Consider the following 12,397-nt stretch of genomic DNA (forward strand, 5'->3'; position numbering starts at 1 on the left):
ATCTGACTGCGATAGGTGATTCATAACACATTCATATCACCATATGATATTTCCACCTAGCCTATCAGATGCCAAGGTGGAGCTGTTGTCACAGTGCTTCCACCAATGCTCTCAGATCTACTGTTTGTGCTTAGGGGGGAAGGGAGGTTGAGTGAAGAGACTGCAAAAGAGGACAGGGCGTGACTTATATGAGACTACACAGGGACGGGGCTTAAACAGGAAGCAGTGGACACACACACACACAATAACTCACACACACTATGCAGCCCTATCTAAGACCAATCCTCTTGAACAAGCAGAAAGTCTCCTTAAACAGCTGACCTACTGAGCAGCTCTTTAGACGTGAGTGTGAAGTCAAACTCCTCCCTCATCACGTGCTAGGCTAGCCCGCGCATTCATAATGTAAGGCACTCAGGTGGATGCAATGCTATCTAAAATAACACATGCATTTATGACGAGTGGGGTTAGAACCTCGGTCGACGGCACGGAAGACACAAGTATACCATGTCACCATATGAATTGAACGTACTCCTACATTTACAGCTTAATGCCACCAGAGGGTGCTACCGCTACATGCATTGTGGGTCCATGCATTGAGGGTGAAACATAGAGCACTTTCCATTACTCACCGCTGAGTGGCAGTAGATCCATTCTGACCCTGCTACAGTGAGTCTGACACACACTAACATGACACTGGTATACCGATCTGAACCACAACCAAGCTTGTTTATCTCCATACCGCACGTCACACTGGATGTATGTGGTGTGAGATGAGGTGACATTAACATTGAACAGTCTAAAGAGTGTGCTCCCTGGCAGGCCAAGGTAACAGACTGTAAGAATAAAAGGTTAAAGAGGAAAAGCATACAGAGTATGAGAACACAGATTAGGATTAGTCTAACCACACACACACACACTCACAAATTTTCTAATTTTAATCTGAACTATAGGCTAACTAGGATCTAAATAATATACTTTCACTCATTGTCCCTTCAGTAAAAAATAAGTGAAAAGAACACACATACTGTCTTGGGTTTCATGTGATTACAGGCATATAATTGAACATCAGTTTAATTACAAACCCTTTTTATTTCATAAAATGGTGGAGGTTACAAAAATGATGCCCGGTGGTCTTATGTAAGTCCCTTAAACATTCAGCATAAGATATCATGGAAGTTTGAATATGACTGCTGAACAGTCGTCGACAAACATCACCCGTGTCTACATCCCAAGTTACTCACGGCTACGTTTTCTCTGCATTGTGGACACCTCTGTGGCGTATGAGATTACTCAGGAAGGAGAAGCTCTTTCCACACAGCTTGCACTTGAACGGCCTCTCCTTCGTGTGAACAGTCTGGTGTTTCTTCACGTAATTTGCCTCTGCGAAACGCTTCCCACACGTGGGGCAGCTGTACGGCTTGGCGCTCTCCTCCCTGCTTCTAGCCTCTGTTCTGCCAGGTCCCTGTTGCCCAGAGGCACCAGAGGTGACCACTGCCCCTCCTGTGTTTGTCTTTGAGCACCCTCTGGCCATTGTATGGGCATTGGGGTAATGTGTGTTAAAGCAGGCTAGATACCTCTCATGTTCAGGGCCCATCCTGGCACTATGTGTGGTGTTGAGGTAACCGTGAGGTAGGTGTGTAAGGTTAGGAATAGAAACAGCCCCAGGCCCTCTATCCCAAGCACTGAGCATTTGAGATCCTGAAGTAGATGACAGATTTCCACCGGAGCGGTTTTCCACTCTGTGAATCGGCCGACCAACCGGGTTAATGGTTGGTTCTGTAGAGTCGACGTCATAGGAACAGGATGGTCCAACAGCCACTGCCACATCTCTACGCTGTGAGGAGAAGGACCTCTGCTGGCTGGCACCCCTGTCTTTGAGATGATCTGGATTGACATTATCCAGTATCCCTGTCCAGTGGTTGTGTTCTGTATGGCCGAGCCTGGGGCCCTCTCGGTTCGGTTCTGGTTCCGGCTCGTGGTGGTAGAGGGGGTTCTCCTGAGGGGTACAGCTCCAGATTCTAGGTCCAGCATCAGAGATCCAGTCTTCCCCATTCACAGCTCTTGACATCAGACCTCAAAAGGGAGACCATACAAAATATGTTTGTACTTCGACAGTGGAAGGGACTAGTTACTTACGTCCCCCACACAATGTAAGCCATTTTGCATTTGAGAAACCTGTGTGTCACTGCTGTTCAGTTGAAGTATGAGATTAAAATACAATTCCATGTATATCGTTCCATGTCAGATTGTAGGCATTACTGGACTGTGTTTCGCGAGCATTCAGTGTTTTTGTCAGACCGTAGCGGCAACTATACTTACTCTCTCCATTGTTCTTCAGACCATGTTGATTGCTGGTGCCTGTGACTTCCTCCTCCCGCTCCTCTTTGATAATGCAGGCCTCGGCTCCTGTACCGTCATGGTCTGCAGTCTGCAACACACAAATAGGAGCATATCACATCACAATATTTAAAAAGAAATTGGCCACTTTTAGATTGGATGCTCACAGTACTGTCTTGCTTGCATGATACATGATTTTTAATCCACATCAACAACATACTTCAACAGAAGATTCACTTGTTTGTGTTTGTCAGGTTACATTTGACGGAATCTACCAAGGGAGTAACTGTTTGATCAGAAAGGCAGGCTGAAACCTGCCTCTGTTAAAATTTCATGAGGCTTGGAGTTAAACATCGGCAGTAGTCAATTCAATGGCTTTAAACAAGTTTTATTGGCTTGGAAAAACTGACTGAATGATTACATTGCAAAGCCAACAATAATCAGTCAATACCAATAATTTTCTTTTAATAATGATGATGATAATAACTGTGTATGTACATAGGGGTTACTGCTCCCTGGTCCGTTCTGGCCTGCCTCCTGTTTGACCACCAGCAGCGAACCGGGCTGGTCATCCTCCATGTCTTCTGGCTGGAACAGATACAATGGGAGAGGATCCGTTTTGATGTCTGACCCTCCAAAGTTGGGGTACGGAAACTCAAAGCATCAGAGATCACCTCTGATGCTAATGTTTTGGGAGTGGCTATCGTTAGTCCAAAACAAAGTTCTTTGCAGTCCGCTACTGCATGAAGGTACTTGAAAGTGTTAGTTAATGTTATCAGGAGGAATACTGGGCACCTCATACTAATACTCCTCAAAGCGTTTGGAATGAGTACAATGCTATCATGTTAGATAATGTTAAACGGTTTTAGATGAAGAGTCTGGTCATTTTTTCTACATTCTTTGTGGGTTAAGGTATCCAATAACATGCTTTTCAGACAGATGTAATCGTTACCTGGCTCAAATTAAGGGTAAGGGTAAGTCTGACTTACTTGAGAAAGACCCTGTCTCTGCTGGTCGGCTTGTTTGTCTGTGGCCCCTGCGAGGTTGTCCTCCATGATAGCTCCCTCGCTGTTCCCCAGCCCATCCTCCGATCCCTCCTTCTTTATCTGGCAGACCTCGAGGCACTCCACCTCCAGCACTTCCACAGACTAAGAAACAGGTGATACAAATGTAACATATACGTACAGTAAATCGTGGTATACTGTACAGCTAAACTTAACAGAGAGAATTCAGTGAGGTGAGAAGTTCACTATGTTGCAGACAGGAATGTAATGAGAGCTGACATAACTCCCTCTCCTAATCGACAGACATTCAAACATGCACAATACATGTCTATCTGACTGCCCTGTGGTGTCCCACTCTCATGAACAGGCCCCAGCTCTAACCACCAATCAACAAGAAGCTGTCGAACTGCTAGAGCGCAATCCATATCACATTCTAGAATAACATTCACAAGGACATTCTAGAATGACATTCCCCCAGCATGCCCATCACTACTATGACTGAAACAGACTATTTGCACAGGGTTTGTTGGTTCTTAGGTAAAGAGCTTTATGCTACATAAACATGAGGCTAGTATTTCTGTTCTATATGGCGTCAGTGTAACGAAAACACAAATATTTCAGGTGACAAGTCAAGTCAAAAATAATAGGTATAGGTAACAGGAGGCTGTTACCAAAGACATACATTATGGTACTGCCATCCATGAGACACATCTGGCGTATAGCTAGTATCAACTGCTGTTAGTATGCCTTGGCTGTAAAGTGCTGATGTGTGTGGAGATCAATTAAGCTCAATATCCCAAACTCTTTCTAGAGAAATAGACACAGCGGAAAAAACCTCCGGTTAAAATATCATTTTTCTTTATTGGATGATAACAAGTGTGTAATGCGCTGTCCATACTGTATGCAATACATCCACACAAGAAGTGAACATCTTAATCATGTCCGGTCTGCAATGTACAATTACAAATCTGCAAAGTGTGACAGCTAACGGAGATGTCAACAAAGTGAGTTTACTTTCTCATGAAAAGGTTATGCTGAAAAGACACTCCACAAATTAAGTGGAAAGAAATGGACACATAAGATTGCGAGACAAAACACAACGTGAGAAATAGCCTCATGTACGAAAACAATGGGCAATCTGGCAACAACAACATTAACACTGAGTATTCCTGGGATTCCACATGGATGTTTCTGACACCAATACAAAATTGTCATCATCTTTTGTACACCCAAGGTTTGATTATTAAATTTAAATGAAATCAAAGCTATCGGTACTGTAGTGTCTACAACAGTTCACTCATGATGAAACTCAAAGCAATGCGACATGACAATCAGATGGGATGGTGCTTCTGCTGGTGTATCTTCAAATAGCTTCGCTCTGCAAATCTCTTTCCACAGTATGTGCAGACAAATGGCCTCTCTCCCGTATGGACCTTCATGTGCATCTTCAGCTGGTGCAGGTGGGAAAAGCGCTTCTCACACTGGGTACAGCTGAACGGTTTCTCCCCTGTGTGGACCCTCTGGTGCCTCTTCAGGTTGCCCGACTGGGCGAAACTCATCCGACACTGTGTGCAGCTGAACGGCTTCTCTCCGGTGTGGACTCGCTGGTGGATCTCCACCTTTTTGGGGCAGCTGAAGCCTTTGCCGCAGAGCGTGCAGTGGAACCGTTTCTCTTTGCAGCCCGTTTCTCCCGCAGCCCTGGCTCTGTTGTTGGAGGTGAATATCGGATCTAAAAGGACGGCGTGATCACGTATATCCAAAGGCGAAATCTTTGACGCCGAGTTCTGATCCCTAGTAAGTGTGCGTAAGGGGGAGTGGGTCACCAAATCGGAACACGACATCTCTAAGCTTTCTCTGTAATCTAAGAGGTCATTGCCAAGAGAATGCCCGTCTGTCACATGAGTCTCAGCATTCCAAGACAGGGGAGCATCGCCCTCCACTTTCACAGTCACCTCGTCTATCGCCAACGCCTCAGTGGAGGCATTGTGACTGTGTTGGTTGCTAAATCTTCTCATCCGGTCCGTCTGTCTCTCTGAGTCACCAATGGCGTTAGAGCAGGACGCCTGATTGCCAGTCTCTAATACCTCTCTGTCCCGACCAGACAGAGCAGTCGGGCTCTGGGTTTCGTAAAATAAATACTCAGAGTCAGGACAGGCCAGTCTCTCTACATCTGATCTGAGGTCAGATCTTGTGTGCTGCTGGAGCCTGTGGGTTAAAGGCAAAGTCTCAGTTTGTGTCTCTGACTTGAGGACGGTGTCCATTCCACTGACCTCCGTAACGCAGCGTCTGGTCCAGGCTGGCGCGGTGATGTCCTCCGTGGCACTAGGGGGCGCTGAAGCATGGATGTCTCTGCTGTGCAGTTGACGCTCCTCAGAGTCAGAACGTCCCTGTTTGACGAGAGATGACCCAGAATCTGCGTCATCAGCATCTGCAGACTGACAAGACAAGAGGAGGGTATTATGAGAGTTGAATCAGGAAGCAATGGATGAGATCAAAAATGTGCAATGTCTTGGGTGACTCTGGGAACAGGTAGGGGATCAATGCTCTGTCACAACACAAGCACACCTGATTCAACTACTCAACTCATCGTCAACCAGCAGAACTATGTAATCGAATGTTGTTGAGAAGGTGTAACACTAACCTCCTCAATCGTGATTATGCCTTGGCTTGAGGTTTCTCCCCCCACAACAGAGATGGGTGGATCATCCTTCCACACACTGTGTACTACTGGCTTCCCCAAACCCCTGTGGCTGCCAAGCAGATGGCCTTCCCCTAAGAGAGAGAAAACAATTGGAAAAGTGTAATGGGACTGTAATTCCTCTCATGCCATATTTTGTGAAGCAATTCATGTATTTAAAATCGTAGGCCAACACATAATAATGCAAACTAATCGTAGGCCTTTTTGCTTGATAATCCATTAATGTATAATTTGAGTAGAAAGAATCATACATTAAAAAGTAAATGTTCTTGAGAATGTGCTTACAGGCTACGTTTAGTATACATAATGTGTCATATCTGGAATGTCTCATACCTTTTGCTCCTCTAAATCGGTCATGTATTTTGACAGTAGTAACGTTGGGACGATTTGCAAGGAGGCGCTCTCGCATTGTCCTCTCTGCGCGATCCCGTGCCATCTTCAACTCCAGTACCTGCAGTTTCCTCCTCAGGCCTCTATTTTCTTTCTGACTCTGGGAAATTTCTAAACGAAAAACTGCATAGTCGTTGTCTACGAGCTTGCATATTTCTGCAACTGCTGCATTCGCTAGCACCTCCATGACGGAGGCGATCTGAGTGTGGAAAGCCATACAGTTCGTCATTGTCATCCTATCACCTCCCGATCGCCGATCCTCAAGTGAATATACGATCAAGGAACTCGAGCGTAATGTTGTGCTATGCGAAGAAAGGAGTCATATCACAAATTCCATTGATTGATCATGTCGAAACAGAACAATCAAGCCTAAACTGCCTCTGTATTTACTGTTTACTTCCATTCATTCTATGGTGTTTCTTTGCTTCGGCAACTCACTGGGTTGGCGCCGTAGCGCCACCGACTGGACTGGCGTGGGCATAAAAAAATCGTCACTGTCAAATGAACCCAAAGAACCTCAAAGCAACCCACTTAGACGAGACATGTCCAAGTCTCCTCTGGCCTGGAACTGAGTGGTATGTTAGGACCCTGGCCTGGGAGGACTGCATCTCCCAAACCAGCATGCCCCAAAGCCTCTGCAGTAACACCGTGTATGATGCAGCAGCAGAAATGATTAACAATTTGCTGATAATAATCTTCTTTAAATAGCCGCTGGAGTAGCGTAGGCCAGTAGGTGGTCATGGTTACGCGGAATGAAATACTTTTCGGTTTCAAAATTAAAATGTGAATGAATGTGTGTTACAATTATATCATCTCCCGATGGTGCGTGACAATCGCTGGTAGTGTGTCTTGTGTGCTTTGTGCTGTTGCATTGTCAGCGCCCTTGAAAACGATGACGATAACACTTGGTTATCTCTCCCTCTGGTATGGTTCGCTGCTGGTATCTTTATACTGACGTTATTATGCCATTATACTGATGGGGCATGTTAGTGGTATCACCGTCATCATGATGTGCACACACACACACCCCTTAAGCTAAACATCATAAAACATAAATAATACAGTAGGCTTATAAATCGTTATTTAATTATGAGACAAAACACTTGTTCTACTCTCATAAAAGTATATAGAGTGAGGGTCATTTTTTGAAAATACTGTGACCAATAGCACCTTTCCCTCATAAAGGTCATCAACGTTTGTCATCAAGCAAGTAGCCGCTCAAAGCTGACATTTTGCTTTGTGAGGAAGGGACTTTCCAAAAAGCGTGAGCCACACTCCGTAGAGATTGAATTGAGGTCTCCTTTTCTAGAAATGTATATCTTTGCGATGTCTTGACAGACAGATGGACAGTATCAGAATAAGCAGGCCTTTGTGAACCCTGCAATGGCCCTGAAATTAACATGTTATCAGTGTCTCTTCATTTCTAACAAAAAAAAGTGGACAGGCTACCTCCTCGCTAACAGCTAGATATAATCAGATTCCTCTTATCTATTATACAATGGGATTCACATTTGGAGTGGTTGACATAATTCTCAGTCCATACACTGTGCGAGTACTGTAAATTCCCCCAGACAGACACTGTATTAAAACATGATGCAAAATGTCAGCAGTAGTTGTGATCACTGGCATTGATTCTCTTGATGTTTTCTCAGAAGGTTGGCACGTGCGAAAAGCTTCCCACACCGCTGGCACGGGAAAAGCTTTGTCCTGGCGTCCCCTCCCTCGGGTTTGGCCTGATGCTGTCGGCCTATCTTAGGGCGGCCCTTGCGGCCTCTTGTGACGGCCTTTCCGCTGCGGTGAGTTTGAATGTGGCTGTTGAGGTTTCCTAGAGTCATGAACTTCTTCCCGCACACAGTGCAGCTGAACTGCCTCTCCCCAGTGTGGATCTTCAGGTGCATGTTGAGGTTGCCGATTTGGGAAAATCGTTTGCCGCACTCGTCACACTTGTATGGTTTCTCGCCCGTGTGGACTCTCATGTGAGCCTCCAGCGAAGTGTATTGGCTGAAGGTCTTTCTACACAGGTGGCACGGATATGGCTCCTTGTTCGGTCCGAGGCGACGTTTGAGACGGGTTCGCCTTGGTGGCATTGACGCAGAGATACTCTTGCTGTCAAGGGTGTCTGAAGACTGTGTTGACTGGCTGCTAGGGTCTGTGGCGTCCAAGCAAGACGAATCCTCAGCATCTGGAGTTGGGCCTCCAGACGGAAATGAAGTTTCAAATTCTGACTCTGACTTGAGAGCAGCAGTGGTTTCACTCGTCAGCAGCATTCCCATTTCCAGAATATTGTCTTGGCAAATATCAGGTGGTTCTTGTTTAACTTCGGGGAATTCATAGCATGCCATCTGGAGAAATAAAGGGGAGAACAAAATGCAATTGTAACATTCTTCTCCATTCTCTTGAGAATTGCATATATTTCTTTAGATCAAATTATAATTTGAGAACCCACCAATACTGCACCCTGGAACGGAGAGTTGACCTGGTTCTCAGCCAGTGGTTGGCTGCATTGACAGGTGCACATTGGCATGCCGAGAACCTCCCCGTTCTCTGTAAAACAGACAGCACAGGAAAATAGGTATTGACTATTCTCTTCCCATCTGCAGGCCATTACACTGGCATCTTCAAAGTTCACACATTCATTGCAAAACAATACGGCAAGATATAGCAGTATGCTACCTACCTGTTGAAGCGGTTCCTCCGTTGTTGTTCCTTTGCGCGACACTCTGTTTCATCATTTGCAATTCTTCCTTCAACGAATTATATTCTCTTTTAATGCGTTGTCTCTCTTGCTCCATTCCCAAATGTAAGCAGGAGTAACCATCTTCAAACAGTTTACACATTTCTGCAACGGCGGTTTTGCTTAACATCTCCATGATTGACGCGACTTGCTTTTGAAAATCCTTTTTGAAACCGATTACGTCCGACATTGATGCCATCTGGATGACAAACAACAATATCACGTAAACAACGAAATGGCAATGCCTCGGATAAATCTATTTTCCTTGGATGAATGTCTTTTATTGTGAATTTGAAAAAGAACAACTTATTTTGATAGCAAACGTGCCAGTGGTGTCGATTGTTGATGACGTTTTTATTAGTATTTTTACCGTAAGTACATCACCAATCGTCAACATGAGTGCCATCTAGCGTTCACATTTTTCAATGTATTTCCTGGTGGCGATATTTGCCGTAAATGCTCTTCCTATCTGCAGGCCATTATACTTGGAATGTCTATTTCTCATGAGACTTTTAGTGGAGATATGATTTTAACTTTAAATTAATAATGTAGTAATAATTACAATAATAATATAATAATTGCTCAATGATCCAGGTGACATTTCTTGGAATTTTATTAGACATTTCTTGCATAATATCCTCAACCAATATATTCAACCAAACCTTACTAACAACAGGGCAACAAGCTGAGTCATGATAAGGAATTAACTTGATGGTGTGGCGTCTTGAGGCTATCCACATGAATGACTGTCAACTGAACACACACAGCCCAAAATTGAAAGGCCTGTCTTCCCTTCTTTTTTAATCTGATGCCCACAAGCAGCTGTGAGGCAACCTGGAGATAGTATAAATGCAAACCTTTTCTAGCATATTGTGGGACTACATTAGGGCCATTTTAGCTACATATAATCCTGTATTGCCTGCTGGAACTCTCATCTATCGCCGTCCAATTCTGGCTTACATTCTCAATCCACTGAGATCAGTAGCATTCTGCTTGATCCTGATAGAATTCTTATCAAGTTGTGCACTCTTTGGGACAAAGATTTAACAATAATACAAACGTCCAATAAATTGTCATTAAATATCACGTAAATATCAATCAGGATGTATTAGCCATACACTTCTCAAACTCTTTAACATATCTTCAGAGACTAAATTTTTGACGCATTAACCCTACACATCAAGTTCAAGATGATTAGTATTTTTTTTTTATTATAGCTAGTTTAATCACTACCGTACAGATACATACGTCTACAACACAATTCGTACAATACATTTCGACAGGCATAGAGTTAACTGAGAGGCACTCTTCCACCAAGAGGCTGTCCCCCTTTTGAATAAATAAGTCCCCTTTACAGCCCACACCGTGACTGCTGTCTGTGTCTTCGGACACTGCAGAGCTGACTGAAAGACTGACCGCAACGGGCGCAAGTGTACGGTTTCTCCTGGGTGTGAACCGTTCTGTGTCTTTTGAGGTGACTCGACGAAATGAAACTCTTGCCACACACCGAGCACCTGTAGCGTCTCTCCCCGGAGTGGATGAGGAGGTGGACTCTGAGGTTGTTGGGTTGGGCGAAGGCTTTCCCACAGTGCAGGCAACTGTATGGCCTCTGCCCCGTGTGGACTCGCTGATGCACCTCGAGGCTCATGATGCTGGGGAAAACACGGCCACAGAAATTACACACCATTGGCTCCTTGACAGGTCTCTCTCTTTGTGGCTGTCTCTGATTCATGGATGGAGGAACAGTCATGTCAAAGGGCATGGTAAAGCCTCCCATTTCATGGGCGCTACTGGGGAATAGCCTGGAAGGGCTCCCTATATCGGCCTGTGTTGAGTAGGAACAAGATGGATGCTCAGTGTCTGTATTTGAGCCTGTCTGTATAAATGGAGCCCCAAGTTGGCTGACCCTCTCCTGCATCAGAGCCAATTCCAAACCCAAGTTATTGAGTAGTTCTGCACTTGGCTCTGTTTCTGATGGCTCCGGAGGCCTCTGGTCTGCACTCTCAGTTTGTCTTTCCGACTTGAGGACAGCGTCTGTTCCAATGACTTCCATAGCACTCTCACTGATGGTCGGGGACTCAGTGAAATCCTCTGTGGCTTCATTAGGCAAAGTGTCGGGTGTGTCCCGTCTCTCAGTGCTGTTTGATTCAGCATTAGGCTCCACTGCTTCTGTCAAGTAGAGAAGAGGAGAGGAGTCATACATGTTATGATCAAGAAATATTTTTTTTTTTAAAAGCATTTGAGTTGTATGACACTTGTTGTATTTATGAGTAATTTGCATATTTAAACTGTAGAGTTAGATCCAAAATATAAATACACAACCATTTCCAAGTCAAAGTGTCAAAGAAGAGAAATCTGTCTCTGAAACTTACCTACTCTCCCGTCTGCCCTTATGTTTAATTCTACTTTTAAGTCCAGGTCACAATCCACTCTCTCCTTCTTTACAAGCGGCAATGCAGTTTTGACTTCCTATAAATATAAAACACATTTAGCGTTAATCATATCTATACCGTTGACATTCAGTTTTATGTCAAAGTTTTACCTGTGGCAGGATGTGCAATTGGGAGTTGTCGCTCACTGTAGCTTGGGGTCCTCCAACATAGCCAGCATCATTTACTAACGCACCAACTGAAGGGGCTGAAAGGTTTAACGATAACATGTTCATTGGAGGGACCATTGACAACATTTTACGATAATACATTGCAGACACCATAGTCACTGCCAGTAACAACACATGCTATTGCTAGCTATACCAACAATACCTTCAGGGGGTCTGAATTGTACAATGTGCATTTGATCCCGCCGTAGACGGAGGTCGCGTCTCCTGAGTCTTCGTTCGTAGGTGCGCATCTTCACATCCATTTCGCGTAATTTGCGTCGTAGGATATCGTTCTCTTCCCCGCACAGTCCTCGCTCCTGGTCCATTTGAGAACGCAGGGCGGCATAACCATCATCTACGAGTTTACAAATCTCTACCACTGCCGAATTGGCCAACACCTCTATTATTGAAGCGATTTGCGCTTGAAAACCAACGCAGTCCGCCATTATCGCCATATCTGCTATCTATGCACGCAGCTGAGTCTTTCTGTAAACCACTTATGTACAAAAGCTAGCCAAATGGCGTAATATTGACTACAATTACCTAGCGGTGCCTTGAATACAGCTAACTAGCTTTGTGTTGGAAATCTTTCTTCGTGACGTTTCGGGTGAGTCGCTTTCTGATGACGCAAACTG

The 12,397-nt window shown here is 44.7% G+C and overlaps 3 protein-coding genes across 5 annotated transcripts; all 3 read right to left on the reverse strand.

The window, feature by feature from the left end:
• Positions 1 to 1,039: 1,039 nt before the first annotated feature.
• Positions 1,040 to 6,822, reverse strand: LOC310821084 (uncharacterized protein). Of its 2 annotated transcripts, XM_083692952.1 has the most exons (7): positions 6,373 to 6,822; positions 5,983 to 6,113; positions 5,612 to 5,776; positions 3,327 to 3,485; positions 2,836 to 2,925; positions 2,320 to 2,428; positions 1,040 to 2,073 (listed from the first exon to the last, which is right to left on the reverse strand). In XM_083692952.1, the coding sequence occupies exons 1-7, from the start codon at positions 6,662 to 6,664 to the stop codon at positions 1,244 to 1,246; spliced, it is 1,776 nt and encodes a 591-aa protein (XP_083549078.1). In that variant the 5' UTR covers positions 6,665 to 6,822; the 3' UTR covers positions 1,040 to 1,243. The 2 variants fall into 2 exon arrangements, with proteins under 2 accessions (XP_083549078.1, XP_083549079.1); XM_083692953.1 differs by lacking the exon at positions 2,836 to 2,925.
• A 689-nt stretch (positions 6,823 to 7,511) lies between these two features.
• LOC310821050 (uncharacterized protein) lies at positions 7,512 to 9,469 on the reverse strand. The gene is made up of 3 exons (XM_083692900.1): positions 9,107 to 9,469; positions 8,876 to 8,973; positions 7,512 to 8,771 (listed from the first exon to the last, which is right to left on the reverse strand). Exons 1-3 carry the CDS (start codon positions 9,360 to 9,362, stop codon positions 8,049 to 8,051), a joined length of 1,077 nt encoding a protein of 358 aa, XP_083549026.1. The 5' UTR covers positions 9,363 to 9,469; the 3' UTR covers positions 7,512 to 8,048.
• A 293-nt stretch (positions 9,470 to 9,762) lies between these two features.
• Positions 9,763 to 12,354, reverse strand: LOC310820825 (uncharacterized protein). Of its 2 annotated transcripts, none has more exons than XM_083692630.1 (4): positions 11,926 to 12,354; positions 11,706 to 11,800; positions 11,536 to 11,632; positions 9,763 to 11,329 (listed from the first exon to the last, which is right to left on the reverse strand). In XM_083692630.1, exons 1-4 carry the CDS (start codon positions 12,215 to 12,217, stop codon positions 10,515 to 10,517), a joined length of 1,299 nt encoding a protein of 432 aa, XP_083548756.1. In that variant the 5' UTR covers positions 12,218 to 12,354; the 3' UTR covers positions 9,763 to 10,514. The 2 variants fall into 2 exon arrangements, with proteins under 2 accessions (XP_083548756.1, XP_083548755.1); XM_083692629.1 differs by having other exon boundaries at positions 9,763 to 11,332.
• Positions 12,355 to 12,397: the final 43 nt, after the last annotated feature.

The sequence above is a fragment of the Argentina silus genome (assembly GCF_951799395.1).
Source record: "Argentina silus genome assembly, chromosome: 21".
Taxonomy (NCBI): Eukaryota; Metazoa; Chordata; class Actinopteri; order Argentiniformes; family Argentinidae; genus Argentina; species Argentina silus.